This window comes from Patiria miniata, unplaced genomic scaffold, assembly GCF_015706575.1.
Source record: "Patiria miniata isolate m_02_andy unplaced genomic scaffold, ASM1570657v1 HiC_scaffold_10, whole genome shotgun sequence".
Lineage (NCBI taxonomy): Eukaryota > Metazoa > Echinodermata > Asteroidea > Valvatida > Asterinidae > Patiria > Patiria miniata.
In genome coordinates, this window is record NW_024037048.1 from 10,722,688 (window position 1) to 10,744,162 (window position 21,475).

The following is a 21,475-nucleotide window of genomic DNA, read 5'->3' on the forward strand; positions in this document are numbered from 1 at the left end:
TACGTACATGCACACAAAGCACACGCAAGGGTCGTTGGGGCTAACGGTATACATGTAGTACAGCATTGTGTTGCTGCGCGCGGTGTGCGGTAGAGGGAACAAGCTCATAATGGGAACAAGCTGATAGCCTTGGTCAAGGCTAGTGACTGGTAGGCACAGCTGGCTTATCAATCTCCAACAGTCGAAGCATAACTATATCAGTTTTCATAAAACTGGGGCGGGGCGGTGTGGTCCAATGGTTACGGTGTTTGACTCGTGTGCCGTGGTACACGGGTTCGAATCCTGACCGTGGGAACATGGTGTTTGTGCTCTTGAGCAAGGCACTTTACCATTATTGCTTCGTCCTTCGGATGGGACGGAAAGCCGTAGGTCCCGTGTGTTGTGTAATGCACATTAAAGAACCCAGTAACACTTGTCGCTAAGAGGAGAGGTTTGCCCCGCTGTTTTTGGCAGTGGCAGCAATTATGCGCCGCAGCACCTAGCAAAAAGGTGCTACATAATGGGTCTCATATGTTCATAAACTTCATTTACCTGGCTTTGGTTGCATTCTCCCCCAGCGCTTTGTATCCTCTGGCAAAAAGCGCTATATAAATACAGTTATTATTAATATTATTATAACAATCACAGCCTGTCAATCCTGCTTTATGAAGGCAGGGAGCACTCAACTGTTGAAAACAGTCACTTGATTTATTTGGACAGCTGGCCTTGTTGAAATTGCCAGCCAGAAAGGGAGGGTTAATCCAACTAGTCTTTTTCACTTCAAATCCCTTCAGGTTTTGATTAAAACATGTTTTGCCCTTAGAGCTGAACCCACACTTCAAGTTTGTTGAGGTAATCTTCTGTGGAGTATGGATAACACTTCAAATCCCTGCACAAGTCTTGTGCGTGGTTAAGCTCAGGGCAAGCGGGCAGATTCAGTCGTGCTTCACTGCTCTCCACAGTGCTGTATTTTGTGTGTTCAGTGACTCTCTGTGTGACACAGTTTACTTTAACACTTCATATCCCTCCACCTGAAACTGACCTGCAGGGTTTTAAAAGGTTTTTACATTTTGCTCTGAATGTTAAACATTGCTTTAACCCGAACACCCTCGGCAATTTTGCTAGAATGCAACCTTAGCCAATCCTTCAAAATCCTCCAACTGCTTATGTGTAAAAAATAGCATACAGCCTCAATCCTGCAAAATCTTCCATGTGGTTCTTGGAGGGGTGACCACTGCCTCAATCCTGTAAAATCCCCCAGCAATCACTGTCAATATGTTGAGGCAGAGCCAGTGACATCCTGGAGCAGTGCGGAGGATAACAAGTATAATCTAGGCCTATTTTATGCTTGGCTGAGCATAAACAACACAAGATCCGGCCTATGACCTTGACACAGTGCATCCTCACATTTTTGCTATAAAGCCTCAATCCCGCAAAATCCTCCACTTTACACAGAGGGGTTTGGAGGATTTGGGAAGGTTAGGGTTAATGTACAAGTTATCGTTATATACAGCTTCGTTGTTTTTTTCTCAAAACTTTTCTCTTGTAGGCAAGAATCTGATGTTTATTGTGTTGCGAGATGGAACCGGACTCATCCAATGTGTTCTGCATGACAAACTGGTACGCAACAATGGTTTACATGTATATGAGTCTCCTAAAAGAGGTGGTAATTATTAACTGTTGTGGATTTGTCGGCAAATAATTTAATCGGAATTTTAAAAGGGAATACCGTTAGTAATCCACATGCAAAATTGAAATGTTTCATCATCACTCCAGTGATCATAAATATTCTTGTAATCATACTCTTCCAACCTTTACCCCATCAGTGCATTCAATGGAGATGTAATATCCTGATGTAGTTCATGCTGAAGTTATCCACTTTGTTCAGTACTTTTTCATGTTATTTCTTGTTTTATATTGTTCACAGTGCCAGACGTACAACGCTCTCATCTTGTCGACAGAGAGTTCTGTATCACTGTATGGTGTCATCAAGGTTCTCCCAGAGGGCAAGATGGTAAGCTGTTCTCTTTCCATCATGATGTATCATTTGATTACTACAAACAGCTTGGTTTTTTTCCTGGTGGAGATGTAATAGCCTGATATAGTTATTTGCCGTTCTCTTTCCAACAGACATGAGGAGGTGATAAGTTATAGTGTGATTATTGGTGGGAACTTTTTGGTATTTCTTCCTCTGGGGATAGAGTAGCCAGTGGTATATTTGCTGTTCTCTTTCTAGGGGGCACAAGGAGGTCAATGTAATTATTGGAAACAATTTGATATTTCCCTACTCCAGAGATAAAATACCAGTAGCTGTCTTACATGTATGTGTAATTCTCATGTTATTATTGACAACAGTTTGGTGTATTTCTCCTTCTGGGGATAGAATAGCCTTTTGTATGTTTGCTGTTCTCTTTCCAACATGCACCAGGAGGTCATAAGTTATTGTGATTATTGAGAACAATTTAGTATTTCTCTCTCTGGGGATAGAATAGCCTTCTTATATATATATGTATATATGTGTGTTTGTCATTCTCTTTCCATCAGGCACCAGGAAGTCATGAGTTATCCTGTTATTATTGGGAACAATGTTGTATTTCTATCTCTGGGGATAGAATAGCCTTCTTATATGTGTTGTGTTTGCCGTTCTCTTTCCGTCAGGCACCAGGAGGCCATGAGTTATCCTGTGATTACTGGGAGCTGATTGGTGCAGCTCCGGCGGGTGGGGCTGATAATCTCGTCAACGAGGTAAACATTCTGTTAGAGATTTTTAAGCTCTGGCAGGAGCTTCTACATGTCACTTGGTGGTCAGTCAGTTGCTCGATCTCTCTGTCTGTCCCTGAAAATTGACCAAAAGTATGGTGTCCTATATATGCCATCAGCATCGCATTTTTTGGCATCACCTTTTAAGCTCTGGCAGAGATAATTTTGATCGATTTCATGCAAGACTGTCATGCGAGACTTCTTGAAACAAGGCCAGAGCTTATTGTGCACTGGCACGTGTTTTTTTTTTTAATACTGGAATTCGATTTGGAAAATAAATGTATGTGTGAATCTAGTTGTGTTTTTTTTTAGAAACCAATAGTTCTGAATCTGATTGTTGCAGGAGTCCCACATTGATGTTCAGCTGGACCAGCGGCACATGATGATGCGAGGAGAAACGGTGAGTAATAGACTGGTAAATAGGGTGACACACCCCAGGGCACATACCCAGGGGTGTGGGTGCGCTGAGGTTATTGAACGGCACGGCTGTACAGTCTTATTTTAAAGTTACCATCAGTCTAGAACAACTTGCCTTCTTAAAAAGAAAAAGTAGCTTTCATTGCTTTTAACCCTATAATTCCCAAATCCTCCAGAATCCTCTTTGCAAAACGGAGGATTTTGCATGGTTGAGGCTATATGGCAAAAATCTGTGGCTTATTTTGGAGGATGCACTGTGTCAAGGTCTTGGGCCGGACCTTGTGTTGTTTATGCCCAGCCGTACATATATTTTGGCCTAGATTATGCTTGAAATCCTCCACACTGCTCCACGATGTCACTGGCTCTGCCTCAACATACATGTATTGACAGTGATTGCCGGAGGATTTTGCAGGATTCAGGCAGTGGTCAACCCTCCATTGACCACATTCAAGAAATAGCGGAGGATTTGCAGGATTGAGGCTGGATGCTGAATGCAGTTGGAGGATTTTGTAGGATCGAAGTTGCATCCTAGCAAAAATGCCTAGGGAGTTTAAGGATTAATGTAGGTCTTTTCAGTAATTTTGCAATGTGTATACATAATTGTGAATGATTTCAATTTGTATAATTTCCTTGTATGTTTTGTTTCACAGCTTTCAAAGATTATGAGAGTCAGGTCCACTGTGGCTCAGTGGTAAGCCCAATTCTCATGAAATTGTATAAAATAACATAGTCATTACCCCATACGACAAAATAGAGCACTTTTGAAATGTCATGTTCACATTTAAGTATTTTTTCATGTTTGCTCAAATGTTGTAGATTACCATTTGCATTGATCATCAGTGAAGTTTGTTGTTTATAACTTCAAGCAAAATCATCCATTTTGCATTCGATTCCTTGTAGTTTCCGCGAACACTATTTCAACAGTGGTTACATTGAGGTATGTAGACTTTATTATTTCCAATATTGACATTTGTTTGTTTGGTAAAAAAATTGTGAGTTCTGTGTCATTTTTCACAAGCGTCAATAGTTTAGGAGATGGACTTTAATGTTGGATATGTTGTTTTAGTCAGTATGCAGTTTTGAGAAAAAGGACGCACAACGACAACGGAATCATTTGATTTTGGTTAGGATTAATAATGAAAAGACCAACTGAGGATCACAATCTGAACCACTTTGCGCCGGGATTATATTTGCTGAAAATTTCGATTCTCGCAAAATTGTTCAGCCAACTGCTGATATACAGCCAAACGCCACAAATACTGATTCGCAAGGGCCATTTCAACAGTATTTGTGTGATATTTCTTGCCGAAACCTCATATGTTTCATTACACTCCAGGATGTGCACTGGAGCCTAAATTGTAGAACAATAGGCCGTGTACAACAGTCAATTCAAGATCAACACACGGTCCGCCTCCACAGACTTCACAGACTTTGTGTGTTTGTACAAAAGGCACGAGGGATAAGCGTGTTTAGATGTCACCCGGAGGCAAGTCCAGGCAATCTTGACGTCTTAACCCATTAGCCGTGCCTGTGTATAAAAACAGCCAGTGCGTGTTATCACGTCCTCCAATGCGAACTGGTTGAAGCATCGATGGAAAAATGTTGGTCTCAGCATTTGGGTGTACAGGGCGAGTCAAAATAACGAAACCCAAATGTCGGGACTATTGTTTTGGTGAAGTTGTAGCACTTTCGAAATTAAGAATATGAAAGCTCAATTCATAAGCTTTCTTTTAGTACAAGAATCATTCAAATCACTCACGTAATTTTCAAGTTACAAAATTTTAAACACAGCCAACATTTTAAAGTTCTGTCCACGGATCACAAAAAAGGCGTGCGTTCGTTCAGCAAAACGAAAACCATTCACACACAACCCTATATGATTTGTTTTGGTTTTGCTGAAAGAACACTTTCCTGTGTGTGATCCGCAGACAGAACTGTAAAACAGTGGTTGCGTTTAAAATTCTGTAACTTGAGAAGTACATGAGTGATTCGAATGATTCTTGTACTAAAAGAAAGCTTATGAATTGGGCTCTCATATCTGAGATTTAAAAGTGCTACATGCAGAATTTTACTACAACATGTGGGTTTCGTTTTTTTTTTACTTACCCTTTATGTAGTGGATTTGGAAATTTGAAAATCCAGTGTGCCCATAGTTTTCATAGAATGTGCGTCTTTTATGATTATTTCGTCAGGTTTGCCCACCCACCACGGTCCTAACTCAATACGAAAGCGGGGCCTTCAAGTTAGACTTCTTTGGTGAACAGGTAAGTATTCCTGTTTCATGGCTATCAAGGAAAACGGCGAAAGATATTTTCCTTGTCCTTTCTGTATGTTGTCTTTTAGGAGCAATATTCATGAAACCTTACTAAGCCTAGTTGGTTACTATTTGGTATTCACGAAGCATTAATAGCGTTAGTTACATTCAAAGTTTCTTATTTAAGTTAGTGTTGATCCAGGGTGACTCCGATTCACTAGTTAGCAACTAAATCTTCTTTTTTTTGGTGCCAGAATTGGCTCTTTAGGTATGGTAGTTTTCCCCCTCCAAGGTTTCATGAATAACATTTTAGACATCTACTCCATAGTGGACTTAAGGGCATTTTTGTATCCTACTAAGCCCTAGTTGGCTGCTTAGTAAGTAAGGTTATATGAATATGGCTGCTGTCTCCTATTCTGGAGAAATTCTGAGTTGTAAAAGCGTAACGAAGCCATCCTTTTCCCCACCCTGTTTAACCAACACCTCTCCCAAAGTCATGATGACATCTCATCTCTTGTCTAGGCCTACCTGACTCGACCCTCTTAGCTCTACTTAGAGACTGCTCTACCATCGCTAGGTGACGTCTTCTATATCTCTCAATCTTACCCTTCCCCCATCCTACCCAAATCATGATGACCATCTCATATCTTGTCTAGGGCTACCCGACTCAATCCTCTTAGCTCTACTTAGAGACTGCTCTACCATCGCTAGGTGACGTCTTCTGTATTTTTCAATCTTACCCTGCCCCCATCCTACAAAATCATGCTGACCATCTCATCTCTTGTTCAGGCCTACCCGACTCAATCATCTCAGCTCTACTAAGAGACTACTCTACCATCGCTAGGTGACGTCTTCTATATCTCTCAGTCTTACCCTTCCCCCATCCTACTTTTGTCCTACCCAAATAATGATGACTATCTCATCTCTTGTCCAGGCCTACCTGACTCAATCCTCTCAGCTCTACTTAGAGACTACTCTACCATAGCTAAGGGACGTCTTCTGTATCTCTTAATCTTACCCTTCCCCATCCTACCCAAATCATGATGACCATCTCATCTCTTGTCTAGGCCTACCTAACTCAATCCTCTCTGCTCTACTTAGGGACTGCTCTAACATCGTTAGCTAGGTGACGTCTTCTGTATCTCTCAATCCCACACTTCCCCTATCCTACCCAAATCATGCTGACCATCTCATCTCTTGTCTAGGCCTACCTGACTCAATCCTCTCAGCTCTACTTAGATACTGCTCTACCATCGCTATGGATGACGTCTTCTGCATCTCTCAGTCAGCTGCTCTACTTAGAGACTGCTCTACCATCACTAGGGGACGTCTGCTATATCTCTCAATCTCATCCTTCCCCCTTCCTACCCAAATCATGATGACTATCTCTTGTCTAGGCCTACCTGTCTCAATATTCTCAGCAGACTGCTCTACCATCGCTCGGTGACGTCTTCTGTAGCTCTTAATCTTACCCTTCCCCCTTCCTACGGTGGAGAACTGGGCCGGTGGAAGGGGAGGATAGAGGAAGGAGGGGGCCAGGCACGCAGGTTCACGAGTACATGTACATGTGGCAGCCAGTGTTCTTCAGTTCTCTTCCTTCCAGAGGGTTTATTCTGCCAGTATTATAGTGGTAGTAGTCAGGCCCCGAGACCGGGGCTACCTGCAAATAGTCGGGCAGGCGGTTGTCACATTTGATCTGTAATTTTCTTATTTTGATGTGTAATTTTCTCATTTTAACAGTAATTTTGTACAAGTTGTTCCTTTAAATGACTAAAGTTCCTTTAAGAACCAGTCTGTGTCTATTTAATTCCCCAATACATTGATTGGCTAATAGTTTAGGCCTAATGAATATGTAATCAGGTCTTGCTCTCACATACTTTTCTTTTTCTCAGTTGAGTGAATGTACCTTATAAGGACAGATATGTGGTGTATGGTTGATTATATGAGTGTTGCTGGAATGTGCCTTTTGTTAAGTGCCATGGTTAGTGGAGCTTGGAATTTTTGTCAGTTTTTCTTGGGGTGCGGCCTAGTCAGTTGAGACCAGAGACCGATAGCAGAAGAGTCAATATATTGCAGGACTCTTGAATTTTGCTTTGCCAAACATATCCAGTGTGTCATTGCCTAAAAAGTGCTGAATAATTAAACAGCCTTGTGTGACAAGCAGATTCTCTGATTTATTCGAGTGAAGAAACTCCTAACCGTAAGTTTACACAAATTTTGGTTTTATTATTCATCACCATTTTCAAGTTGATTTATCTTTTATGTGAAATCTCAAAATCATTCATCAAGACAATGTAAAATTAAGGTACTTTGCAAAAACATGAAGATAAAATAATTCTGGTTTTCTTTAGGATTAAAAAATTTAAGGTTTCAATTTAGTGAATCGGATTTTGATATAATATTAATTCTTTAGATGGCACGTAATTCCGGGGTTTGAAGTTGAGCTACTTTTACACCATCTCTGTTGTGCCGAGAGCTACCTGTACTTCCCCTACCGCACTGGTTAGAAGTGACGTACCACCTGTATCTGATCTGTTGGACGGGAATCAGAGTGTGGCACTGCACATTATAGACTGGGATCACCAAGCTTAGCATCGCCAACTTCATCATCTTCCCTTATAAACTGTGACGTCCCCGGAACGTTTAGGACTGATAACATATCAAGTGTCGGGAACAATTTTGTAAATATTAAGATTTCCTGATCTAGAGGTCCAGAGATATTGAAAATACTTGTTAAAAACTTGCTAAAAACAGGAGAATGTTTATGGCATATATAACTGAAGTTGAAGGTTTTCAGAAGAGTTAGTTTCGAGGTTGACGATAGCGGATTGAGGTTAAAAGTAATATTGATTAAGGCCGGTTGGCATTGAAGATTTCAGTGGATTGTAAAAAGGTTAAATTAAAATTTTGATGTGAAAAAGGTTTTTCTGAATTGAAAACCGATTCAAAATTTTGGCTTGAAATTGGATGTGAAATATGGAAGTTGAAAACAGAAATTTAATTCACATAGATATTGGAGTTGAAGTTTATTGGATTTGAGATTGTTATTGAGGTGAATTTGGAAAATCTTGAAGTCAGTAGAAGTCTGGAGACTATATTTTGGAAGTGATTTTGAAGACAGACAATTTTCTGTTAGTTTAAGTGAGTTTCGTAAGTTTGAGAAGTATAGATTTTGAAACTCGAGTAAAATTTGAAATTTAAGTGTAGAAATTTGAAATTTAAGGTTATTGATCACATTTCGAGACAATTTTGTTTTTGGAGATTGGTTATTGATCAATGGTTTGAGACCTGAAGTTTGAAGATTGAGAATTAGTGCGAATTTATTGATAATTGAAATTCTCGTAGTTGAATTTGGAGTGATTTGTTTTTGAGAGTATTATTTCATCGAAGCGTTGAGAAATACCAAATTTGAAGAAGTTTGCAGATTGAGAATTAATTGGAAATCTGTACCTGATTTGAATAAGTCAAGTCATAGAAATTGTTTTGGACTTGTGAATTTATAATTTTGTGAAATTTGGGGATTTTGTGTAAATAAATGTGCTTGTATATTGTATATAGAATATTGAGAAGTGTCTAGTTGGTTTTCATTCATTTCATGGGAGTGTATGGCATATTTCCTAAATTCTATTTGTCCGATGGAGTCGCCAAAAGTGACTGTGTGACAGCGGTATGTTAATTTTGTTACACAGTATTCATTATCAATAAACATACACAATAAACATTAAACAATGATAACCAATTCGTGCCACACCTAACTTAAAACAACATACATGTAACTGAATAGGCATGAAGGCAGCGCCGGCTACACGGGTCAGGGACACAAGCAGACAAGTCAACCCCGCGCGCTGGCTGACCGACGATCGCACGCACACTCACCGCACACACACAAACCCTCCCCGCGTATCCAACACGGCCGCCATGCCTAAACTTGACAGCGAGCGATCCAGGGTTCTAGGTTAACTACACTTAATCCCACACATGTAAAGGTGTTACAGTTAAATTACTGATGTCACATAAAATCCAAATCTAATCCCACAATCCAATAAATTTCGTAAGTCTTGCACGTTAACCCAGGTGATGTTTTACACAATCACAACACACGTACATGTCACTATTGTCAAAAATCAACGTTAAAGTTCCAACATTACACTACCTCAAACTTCACCTAAATTCCACATTTTCAATCCAACAAAAGCCATCCCCATCCTTATTAAACCAGTCTATGATAAATTGCGGTAAAGGTAATAGGCCATCTGACCCAAAATAATGAATTTTACGCTACAAAAATGGTATTTATGGCGGTATTTATGTGCCCGTGTAGTACAGTCTAAACCCTTCGGAAATTCTTAAAGTTGATATCAGGCCGCCAAACCTCGAGAATTTACAACAAAGAGAACATTGATAAAAAATAAACAAATGTTGTTACATTTCAAGGTCCTTGGCCCGCATTTCCTATGATTAAAACTTATTATGAACTACACGTACTAAATTAAAGATCATTGCGCGATGTTTTCCGGACAACCCGTTACGAACAAAACTAAGGATGACAATGAAGGACATGAAACAAATTATAGGGGTAACATTGGTTCCTACACTACCCAAATCATGATGACTATCTCATCTCGTGTCTAGGCCTACCTGACTCAATCCTCTCAGCTCTACTTAGAGACTGCTCTACCATCGCTAGGTGACGTCTTCTGCATCTCTCAGTCCTACCGTGCCGAGATGTCCCGCACCAGGCGCCATGTAGCAGAGTAAGTCAGTCCTATTTATTTCATCGCACAAAGTTCAGTCAGTTATGACTGGTTCTTACAAAAATGAAATAAAACCCTACTAGCAAATATGTGAGGCGTTCTGGCAAAATAAAATAAGACAGAGCTGTGCTGAGGTTAAAATGAGAGTTTTTGATTGGTAAGGATATTTCAAAAGATCCTTGATATCACACTACATGAAATCTCTATGATGGACTTGATTCAAACCCACAGATTGAGCAATATTCGTTTATTCTTCAAGGGAGACATACCCACATTGAGGTAGAATGTCCACTCATCATCCCTTGGAAGATCTCTCAAGTGGGCTATAATATTTTGTTTATCCCCCAATGCGGGTATACCTTTCTGATGGGGGCAATGATATTGCTTTTATCCCCACTGCAAGTTTACTCACATTGAGGTAGAATGTCCATCACTTTAACTTAGTGTGATATAATGATTGCTTTTTATCCCCCGATGTAGGTTTACCCACATTGAGGCGGAATGTCCCTTCATCTGCTTTGATGATCTACTCACTCGATTGGAGGATCTTATCTGTGACACTGTGGACAAAGCCTTGGCGTCCCCTATCGGACCTCTCATCATGGAATTCAACCCGGTGAGATACAATGAAAAAGTCTTTTCGACAAAAAGCTGTTGTTAAATTTCCAGAACCCAATACAGTGGAACGCCGCTATACCGAACACAGCTGGACCGAACATTCGGCTGTACCGAACATCATCCTAGGCCCCCGGTTTTAATGTACAAAACGTACCGAACATTGTTATTGAAAAAAGTCAACAGATTAACAAAAACTCTACCGGTTGGACATGTATTAAACACTATTTGGGCCACTTTTTAATTCCCGAACATCAAACGACCCATAGTTACATCGTGTCTGATTGTTGAAGAGCGATAGATGGCTATTTTTTCCCCAAGGAATAAAAGGGAAACCACTCGTGATAAATGCCAGTTCACTGTTGGTCAAAAGAGGGTACCGGCTCAAAACCGCTATATCGAACGATCGTTATTACGAACACTTTCTGTGGATCCAACGATGTTCGTTATAGCGGCGTTTCACTGTACTCCCTTGTCCCCGAAAAACACCAAGGGAACACACAGTCATGTGTAAGATTATAGATAATGCCCGCGGGCAACCTATTGTGTTTTCCTTTGTCCCTGTAATACAGGGTGATTCCAAAAAAGTGAAACCCAAATGTCAGGACTATTGTTTTAGTGAAGTTCTGCATGTGTAGCACTTGCATAATCTAGGATATGAAAGCCCAATTCATAAGCTTTCCTTTAGTACAAGAATCATTCAAATCACGCATGTTCTTTTCAAGTTACGGAATTTTAAACACAACCACCGTTATCAAGTTCTGTCCGCGAATCACGAAAAGGCTATGTTCTTACAGTATAACAAAAGGAAAACAAATCACGTGGGGATCCGGATGTGCGTGAATTATTTTTATGTGATACGTAGACAGAACTTTAAAACGGTGGTTGTGTCTAAAATTCCGCAACTTGAAAAATACATGAGTGATTTGATGATTCTTCTGCTAAAAGAAAGCTTATGAATTGGGCTTCCATATCCTAAATTTGGAAAGTGCCACATGCAGAACTTCACTCAAACAATTGTCCCGACATGTGGGTGTCGTTTTTTTTACTGACCCTGTGTTTAGTGGATTTGGAAATCTAACAATGTGTGCCCATAGTTGTCATGGAATGTGCATATTTTGTGATTATTTCGTCAGGTTTGCCCACCCACCTAGATTGTGAAAGTGCTTCATGCAGAACTTCAATAGTCCCAACATTTTTTTGTATTGTTTGCTCTCCCATAGATTAAGCACATAAACGCACAATCGAGGACTGTTTTCAATAAAAATGAATGATTGAGGTCAACAAAGAATCTGTTGTTCTCTGTTTGTCTGTCTGTCGTTGGGGTGTATGTAGTGTGCGCACACCCACTCTTGTTTTACTGTACTCCTGAGGACAATGCTTTGTGTTTTCCCTTGTCCCTGTAATATAACACTCTCCTGTAGACTAAGCACACAAACCTACTACAGAGGACTGTTTTTAACAAAAGACCCAACTCCCAAGAACTGAAAGGACTTGTTGTTTTCCCTTTGTGTGTCTGTCCTCGGGGGTTATGTAAAAAAAAAACACATTCATTTCTGAATAATTATTCACTTTAAGGTTTAAAAGAACTTGTCCCTGGTCTCAATGTTTCAACTAGCCTGCTCTAGTCATCGTCAGGAGACTGAGGAGAGTTGGAGATGCTGTTCCTTAAATAAAGAACTCTTTACTACGTTTCTCTTTACTATCTTTTCAGGATTTCAAGCCTCCCAAGCGTCCGTTTAGGCGTATGGATTACAGTGAAGCCATCACGTACCTTAAAGAACACGACATCAGAAAAGATGACGGAACATTCTATGAATTTGGAGAGGTAGTCTTGACCTTCAATCTCTTTTGAGCCTGTACAAAATTTTCACAGACTTGAGTGGGTTTTTGATCATGTGACCGCCTGCTGACTCGTCTTGACCATTCAACCACTGGATTTGTCAAGCTTGGCAAAACATCCTTTTTTTCTCCAGGTGCATAGAAGGTAAAAGCACGAACCCGTATGCCTTGCTAGGCTTTGAACAAACCTTCGAAAGGTTGAGCTTAATCCAGTTACTCGAGTACTTTTTTTGGAGTACTCGTACTTGTACTCGTACTCGAATGTCAAAGTACTCGTACTCGAAATGACGGTACTCGTACTCGGGCAGCAAAGTACTCGTACTCGACATGTCGAAATTGTACTCGATCATTAAAGTACTCGTACTCGAATAGCAGTACTTGGGGGGAAAATGTTATAGCTTCACTTACCATGGCCTTATTTTATCGATTCTTTCAGTTGAAAATTGTTGATTGGCTTGTTGAGAAGTCGAGATTTCCTGATTTTCCTCTGTGCAAGTCGGACAAACACATTTAACAGCTAGCTGTGAGTGGGTCCGTATATCGGTCAACTGGGCCTAGGCCAATTACGCACAATAAACCATTTGCCGTATGGCCGTATCCGGAAATGCAAGCACTCGTACTAGTACTCGGAAGTACAAGTTCTCGTACTCGTACTCGGAAGTACAAGTACTCGTACTCGGAGTTTCGTTCTTGTACTCGGAGGTACAAATACTCGTACTCGGCAACCTAAGTACTCAGCAGTACTCGGTACTCGGAAAAAAGTACTCGACTACAACACTGGCTTAATCCCATCACAACTTTTAGTTTCAATGTTGAAAACACGAGCTGATATCAACTCAGTTTAGTACTGTGGCGCTGACTCACGGCGGATATGTTTAAGAATAATACAAAGGATCTTGAATTCAACCCGCACCGTAACCAGAAGCAAATGTAGTTCTGAGGCATGGGTGTCATATCTGCATGGCGATCCATTTTTCTACTGTTAACCAGTCGTGCAGCAGCATTCTGAATATGTTGCAATTTCTTGAACTGATAATCGTATAAACTAGAAAATAAACTGTTACAATAATCCAGTCGGGAAGTAACGAATGCATGTATTATTATCTCAGTATGTGATTGATCCCAGAGTTGTAACGACTTGAGTCAATGACTCGACTCGAGTCTGACTCGAGTCACAATTTTTGGTGACTCGACTCGACTCGAGTCCTTAAGGGTAAATGACTCAACTCGAGTCACTGCGAGCAAATGACTCGACTCGACTCGAGTCCCTCATCAGAAGACTCGACTCGACTCAAGCGAAGGTTATTAAGACTCGAACCCCAAAAATAAAAGCACAACTTTGCGAAAAGTCTTTGCAGTTGACTTACAGTGCAAAGTTTATGCTCACTTCGCAGTCATGTACAAAATACAACGTTCCACAGACTCCCACCTCATGGTTCTAGAACAAACAAAATACTATCCAGGAACCAGACTTTTAAACACTTTTTCTAATTCGCTGTTTCATCATTGGTTTTGGGCGATTTCTTATAAAGCTCTTGGATTCGAACGCTGGCTAAACTTTTGGCCTCCTTTTATAAATTTTGGTATGTAGTGTTCAAATATTCCTGACTCGAATTGACTCGAGCTAAAATATTTGACTCGACTCGACTCGACCTTTTGACCTAATGACTCGACTCGACTCGAATCGAGTCACTTCTTTAAAATGACTCGACTCAACTCGAGCCACTTCTTTAAAATGACTCGACTCGACTTGAGTCACAAAAATCAGTGACTCGTTACAACTCTGATTGATCCAAAAGATTCCTAAGTTTGCCAATCCGCCATAGTGAGTGAGACGCCACCTTACAAACACTAGAAATGTGAGCATCCATGGTTAAAAAAAAAAAGTAGGCAAAAAATGTCCAGCAAGTTAGATGGCACTTTATTAGGTAAAATTCGTCTTGACGATGACTTAGAACATGACAGTCTATCTACAATTGAAAAGATTTAGTTTTTTATGAAATCTTGTTTTTGGTTTTGGGTCGTTTGTAGGATATCCCTGAGGCACCGGAGAGGAAGATGATGGACCAAATTAATGAGGTAAAAATCAAAGAGGAATTTCATAACGTCATAATTATTATTACGAGGAATGGTACCTTAGGGGACATTCCCATAGGGTTGTGGATTGTGGATTTTTCCAACTTTAATGACCCTAGCCCCAATTTCCCTCATCTTACCCCCACGAATTCTGGAATATTTACGTTTTGGACCATAAGCAATCGATCTAGCCTATTTGCGAGAGTAAAATTTTGCCTCTAAATAGGAGTTGTGACATTAAGGAGACATTGAAATGTCTCCTTAAAACTATCTCCCTAGCATAATTTACTAGGAACCATACCCATTCAGGCAAATTCCAACACCCACATGGGAAATTGTACACACACACTGTTGGACTTAGTTTCTGGAGGTAAGCCAAACCCAATGTAAAAACCATCAGTTTAGGGGTACTGTACCTATCCCAACAGATTTCAACAAAACCTGCTGTTGGACTTGGATGGGTTGCGTTCGGCTAGGGTTAATGTCCGGTGTCTCCCTAAGGTTTAAGTATTACATGACGAAAATATCTCCTTAAGGGTACATTAACAGGAATTATAAAACTTGCTGCACTTTTACCATGCCGCAACAAGTATACTTTTGTGATGAAATGGATTACTTTTGTGGTTTTTTTTTTTTTTAAATGGATTACTTTAGTGGGTTTTTTTTGGTAACATCTTTGAATGTTCTTTCTTGATTGCAGCCCATCTTACTCTGTCGATTCCCAGCAGAGATTAAATCCTTCTACATGCAGCGTTGTCCAGAGGACCGTAGGCTGACGGAATCTGTGAGTTATCAATCTCGTATCTGGGGCCTTCTATAAATGTAGGATCCTTAAGCCCCAGTCACACATTTACAGTTTGGAGCTACGGATATCCACAGTTTAAAAGTGGTAGTGAACCGTGGGAGTACCGTACTCATCCGTAGTACCTCCGTGATTATCCGTCATCTTCCTTGGGTATTCGTGAAGGGGCTACGGTCGTTTGAAACTGTTCATAACCTCCGTGGTGAACCGTCATGAAAATTAATCTGCAGTACAACCGTGGGACATTCGTAGGACAACCGTATTCATTCGTAGTGTTATTTTGTGGCTAATCGTACGTATTCTTTGAGATTCGTAGCTCATTCGTGGTAGAAATCTCTATGAATTCGCTACGGATGTCCTAAATATGCCGTGATATGCTAGGATTCTGCGAAGGCTATACCGAACATCATCCTTGGCTCCCGGTTTTAATGAACAAAACGTACCGAACATCGTTGTTAAAAAAGTCAACAGATTAACAAAAAAACTACCGGTTGTAAACGTATTAAACACTGTTGGGCCACTTTTAATTCCCGAACACCCATGGTTACATCGTGTTTGAATGTTAAAAGCGATACATGGCTATTATTTACTCAAGGATTAAAAGGGAAAACTACCCGTTGATAAACGTTTGTGACAACTCCTCGTTCGGCCGCGGGATGTGAGAAATGCCAGTTCAGTGACTTCACTATTGGTCAAAAGAGGGTACCAGTGGTTCAAAATCGCTATACAAAACGATTGTTATTACGAACACTTTCTTTAGATCCCACGATGTTCGTTATAGCGGCATTCCACTGTAATACATAAATATGTATGCTTTATTCGTAGGAGAACCTTGGTCATCAGTGGCCCAATCGCAGACAACCGTGGCGTTAACGTCATTATTCTTATTTGATATTCTTCCACAATCTGTCCATATTTTTGACAAACCATGGTGTATTCGTAGAGAAACCTTAGAACAGTCATATCTATCCGTCCTGAAACGGAAGTGCATTCTTAGAAAGTGGATTTCTCCACGAGCCTCGACGGTTCATCGTGATGGATTGATTCTTGGTAAACCGTGGATATTCGTAGGTACAACCGTTAGTGTTTGACTGGGGCTTCAGTGTGACATTTTTCACGTCCCTGTTGCATTGGCACACTGTAATTTCATCACAGATTTTACAAAGAGCCACACTTCTGGATTTTGAAGAAAAAACATTTTTGAAATAATCGCAAGAGAAGTTCAGCCTATTTCAAAACTGCAAAAACTACTACTTTGCAACACCTTTGTGCAGTAAGAAAACATTCACATGATTCTTTGAAAGGTAAACGTTTATGTAAACCCAGTAATTAAAATCAGCACAATAGTTAATTAGCCAAACTTGATTAGTAAAGATGTGTGTCCCTTCGTGGAAACGAAAATCCATGTTTCCTACATGTAGGCCCTTTATGTTCAATTTGTTTTTCCATAGGGAAGAAGCGCGCGTAACTGATAATGTAATACAGATGTGTGGCTCTTCGTGAAAACGAAGATCTCACATGACCTACTTTTACACCTTTTCACCGAATACGTTTTGTACCCGTTCATGGGCACCTATGTTCATGTCTCTTCGTGAAAATGCAAAGTGCACTAATTGAGATGCCTGCCCCTTGCATCATTAATGTAATTGAGAAATTAATTATGTTTGCTTAATACGGAGGCATGTCAAAATGGTTAAGTACGATGTTTTAAAGCTAAATAGTAAAACTAAATAGTACAAAAAACTACAAGTCCAAAAATTATGGCCTAACAATCTGTCTGTCAGATTCTCCGACACCGTTAAGACAGAGAAAAGAGCAGTCGTGTGTCAGCAAATGTCAACGTTAACTGGTAGTTTTTCTCTGTCTGTTTGTCAGTCCGGACATCTGTGTGTCTGTTTGTTTGTCGTCTTATCATTTGTTCTTGTTCTTATCTCAGGTTGACGTTCTGATGCCCAACGTTGGCGAGATCGTTGGCGGATCTATGAGGATCTGGGATTACGATGAGCTGATGGCGGCGTATAAGTCTGCCAAGATTGATCCCACACCGTATTACTGGTACACGGACCAGGTAACATCAACTTATGTACTCCCTTTTAAAATGAATTCCATTTTTTAGGAAGGATCAGTTTTCACACTTTAACAAATTCTCGGCTGCTTTCAATTTGCATTAATCACTTCTTGAAAAATAAACCGGTATGAATGGACTTAATAAATGACCAACATTCAAAGCCAGAAGCCATCGACACAGTTGAACCAAAGCATCTTCCTGGCATTCTACTTACTTGAGATAACGCTTGTGGATTGCGGTAACTTTAGTGGTAAAAGGAGTGTTGAGTGCACCAGGGGCAAGTTCAATCTAGGACCAATGGTTAACTAGTGGTTGGTTGGCATGCGCACTGAAATTAAAGTGCGAACAACTCTAGTCATTGTACTAGCGAGTCACATGGTACTTTCTATTTTTGCTGTCTTTCAGAGGACAGTCAAAAGTACTATACCCGTAGCAACCAAAGTACTATACCATTAGCAACCCAAGTACTATACCATGGCGCGGTATTATTTTGTGTGCAAATGCATCCTGGTGTGCGCGTTGCGCATAACGCGTATTGTTCCCAAGAGAGAGTGCCTCAGAGTTGGATTCAAACGTTTTGTGAAGGGGTGGTTTGGAAGAGAGAAGTACAGTTCCCACCAATTTTGTATTGAAATAGAAGTTCATTTTAACTGTGTTCAGATTTAAATAATTTAAAATATTAAACACCAAGCAGAATCTGTGGGTGAAGTGTTATGAAACAAATATTGAATGCGTTATCTCGTGGTGAAGTAAAACTAGCATCCGTCGATGGTCGATGGAGCATTTAATTTTCCCTTGGCTTCGCCTCGGGAAAATAGAATGTCCATGGATAACCTGAGGCGGCTAAATTTACTAAACCACTCGAAGCATTCCGTCTTTGTATACTGTGATCCTTGATTGAATCTGGTTCCATTTAATGGCCTCTAGTTTAACCAAATGTGTGCGTAATGAAGAATTCTTGTGTTTATTCCCTCCACAGAGGAAGTACGGTACCTGTCCTCATGGAGGCTACGGTCTCGGACTGGAACGATTCTTGACCTGGATCCTAAACCGCATGCACATCAGGGACGTCTGCTTCTACCCACGTTTCATAGAACGATGCACGCCATAGATGCGTCAACACGTCGCCTTCAATTCCTGATTCTAAGCATTGCTTATTTGTGTGGGAAGTAAGGAGTAGTTGATAAAGGGCGGGGCTAAGTTGGTCAAGAGGGGGTGATTGTGTGCCCTAGGACCAAATTCCTAGAGATAATTTTGCCATTGTATTGTAATGTATTTCTTCAAGGTGAAGTGTTAAACTTTCTTCAAAGATCGCTCTTTTAGTTTCAAGTATTTTTTTTGTCCAAAACTCATTACAAATTGCAGTATTGCAGTTTTAAATTTTCTTCAAAGCTCGCTCTTTTAGATTCAAGTCATCTTGTTTTTTGACCAAAACTCAACAAATTGCAAAGGGTTAACCTTACATTTTTTATGAAAATTTTGCCAAAATAGGACTTGCCTCCAAATGACTCAGAAATGCCCTACAATGTAAGATGAGTTTCAATCAATGTTCAAAAAAACATTATTATGAAGATTTGAACGAAAATTACTGGTTTATTGATTGGGGACAAAAGTTATCATTTGTGACCGCGATTTCCCCCACATGTTTGACGCGATTATCTGTGGAATGGAATATCTGACCAGAAATCGTGTTGGAATTTGGTCTCAAGTACTTTAAGCCAAAAAAAAGGCTACGGTTTCTGGTATGCGCTCGCGTGTCACCGTAGCCATGCGCATCGGCAAAATAAGATGTTGTCTCAAAACCGCCAAACTCACTGGTTTGTCTGGAATCCTGCTACTGCACAATTTCAACGTGCTTTTAGATGGGCTTACAATCGAGCATAATCTTTATGTTGCCCCTTTGGGCTCACATATTTTGCACTAAATTTAATCGGGCACCATTTGCAGTCATCAGCCGATATTTGAAGGAAAAAAACAAGTAATTTTTCTGAAAATGCAGCATTGCCGCACCAATTTTGGGGCAAGCTCCATACCAGAAACCAAAGAATTATTTTTTTTGGCCGTACGCAATTTTCTTGCAAGTTTAAAGCAATATAGTTTTTTTTGCCAGAATTAAAATAGAATACGCTTTTACTAAAATTTTCCCAAAAGATGATTTCTCAAAATAATAGTCCATTCTTTGAACTTTATCATGTTTTCTTAATAAATTCCTTCTAAAATATTCTCAATAACATGTATTGTAATCAACTGCTGAATAGTTACTCTAATTTCTCATTCAGCTGCACGTATGTGTCAAATATTATCATGTATCACTTCAAGTATCTTTCTTTCCTTTCAACTGGGTATGTAACTGTCTAAAACAAATATATCAGAATGCAAAACATGTTTTTCTCATAAAGAAAATTATGTCACATTTTTGTTCAAATTGTCCGTTATTCCCACTGATAAAAATCCATGTTCAAAGCTTTTGAGGAGATATATTCTTTTTTCTTTTCAGAACTCAGAATTTACATTCTTGAATTGGTTTTTCAAAAATGTCATATCTATCACAAGCCCACAATTTATTGTTCCATTTTGCACTCTTCAACTATACTTCAAATATACAGTAGACGAGAACTCTATTTAAATATACTTGCCATCCCTCTTGTTTTTAAATTGCAAAACTTAGACGTTATTGCCCTCTTTAAAGTAAATGGATCTGCTCAAAGTATGTACAAGTATGTTTAATCAAAGTTACGAAAGGAAATTTGAACTGCATGTGACAGTACAATTTTTTGTAAACATTGTTTCAATTTGTCTAACAAATATTGGTGTCAAAATTCACGCTCTTGTTTTTGGAAATGATTGCATTTTTTTCAATGATTGGTACAAAGTCAACACTGGATTTGTTTGTCTTGTTTTATTTCTTCCTATAATTAAAATGATTTTCAAGTTTAAGGTTTTTGGAATGAATGGATTTAATAAAATTGCAAAGTGCAACAACTAAGCTCTATATTTTTTAAGTGTGACATTTAAAGTATTTCCGAGTTTTATTACCTTTCATTTTTTTTTCAACAAAAAACTTTTCTCCAAACGACTCCGAAACCTCTTTTGATGTGAAAGAAACAATAAATAGTGTTTTAAACGTGAAAAATTCAAATGAAGCAATGTTCATGGCAAAAAAAGACACAACTTCTTTTTGAGCAATAACCCTAAATTCCAAAGATGTTGCTCTGTTTCTTTTTTTTTCATGGCCATTTTACCCGAACCCTTGTCAACTAAACAATTCTGTTATTTTCGCACAGAGAGAATGTACCCACAGGTTTAATCATTCAATAGAGGGCTCGCCACATGCACAGTAGTCGCTCAAGCGAGAGGTAACGGGTTTGAGACCCGCTGAGTACCCGGCAGCGCATTTTAATTAATTTTACTTGATAAATATTTCTATAAAAACGGGTAAAATGCCATTTTATTTCGTTTTATATAGTACCCTTATCAAAAATGGCACGAAAGTACATTTCCATCTAAAATTCATTATGGTAAGGGGTTAGCATTGCATATTTTTCAATCAAAAATGGTACGAACGTCAATTTTCATCAAAAGTTCATGTGGTGAGGGGTTCAATATGGTGTTAGCATTGCATTTTTATCAAAAATGGTTCGACATCAAAACTTCATGTGGTAAGTGGTTAGCCTTGCTTAAATATTCAATAAAAGCACGAGAGAAAAATTCAAAACGGAATTTGATCGCCCCTAAGTAACGTACCACTAGAATCGACCATCAACAGTCGCCCCCAGAGGTACGTACCGCTAGAGGCGACCATCAATACTCGCCCCCAGCGGTACGTACCGCTAGAATCGACCATCAACAGTCGCCCCCAGAGGTACGTACCGCTAGAGGCGACCATCAATACTCGCCCCCAGCGGTAC

At 39.7% G+C, this 21,475-nt stretch overlaps 1 protein-coding gene and 1 long non-coding RNA gene across 3 annotated transcripts in view; both read left to right on the plus strand.

Moving 5' to 3' along the window:
• LOC119737834 (asparagine--tRNA ligase, cytoplasmic-like) overlaps positions 1 to 20,561 on the plus strand; it is a 33,253-nt gene extending 12,692 nt beyond the window's left edge. The window contains exons 5-18 of one of the 2 annotated variants that reach the window (XM_038212457.1): positions 1,529 to 1,599; positions 1,907 to 1,993; positions 2,638 to 2,724; positions 3,083 to 3,139; positions 3,807 to 3,847; positions 4,057 to 4,093; positions 5,349 to 5,420; positions 10,043 to 10,164; positions 10,645 to 10,780; positions 12,494 to 12,607; positions 14,653 to 14,700; positions 15,398 to 15,481; positions 17,436 to 17,567; positions 18,547 to 20,561. In XM_038212457.1, the coding sequence (XP_038068385.1) occupies positions 1,529 to 1,599; positions 1,907 to 1,993; positions 2,638 to 2,724; positions 3,083 to 3,139; positions 3,807 to 3,847; positions 4,057 to 4,093; positions 5,349 to 5,420; positions 10,043 to 10,164; positions 10,645 to 10,780; positions 12,494 to 12,607; positions 14,653 to 14,700; positions 15,398 to 15,481; positions 17,436 to 17,567; positions 18,547 to 18,678 (1,220 nt within the window). In that variant the 3' untranslated portion in view covers positions 18,679 to 20,561. The remainder of the gene's footprint in view (positions 1 to 1,528; positions 1,600 to 1,906; positions 1,994 to 2,637; positions 2,725 to 3,082; positions 3,140 to 3,806; positions 3,848 to 4,056; positions 4,094 to 5,348; positions 5,421 to 10,042; positions 10,165 to 10,644; positions 10,781 to 12,493; positions 12,608 to 14,652; positions 14,701 to 15,397; positions 15,482 to 17,435; positions 17,568 to 18,546) is intronic. The other variant, XM_038212464.1, reaches the window with a different exon arrangement.
• LOC119737848 lies at positions 7,487 to 8,970 on the plus strand. Its single transcript, XR_005272412.1, has 2 exons — positions 7,487 to 7,610; positions 7,824 to 8,970. It is a non-coding gene; the product is annotated as an uncharacterized LOC119737848 (long non-coding RNA).
• Positions 20,562 to 21,475: the final 914 nt, after the last annotated feature.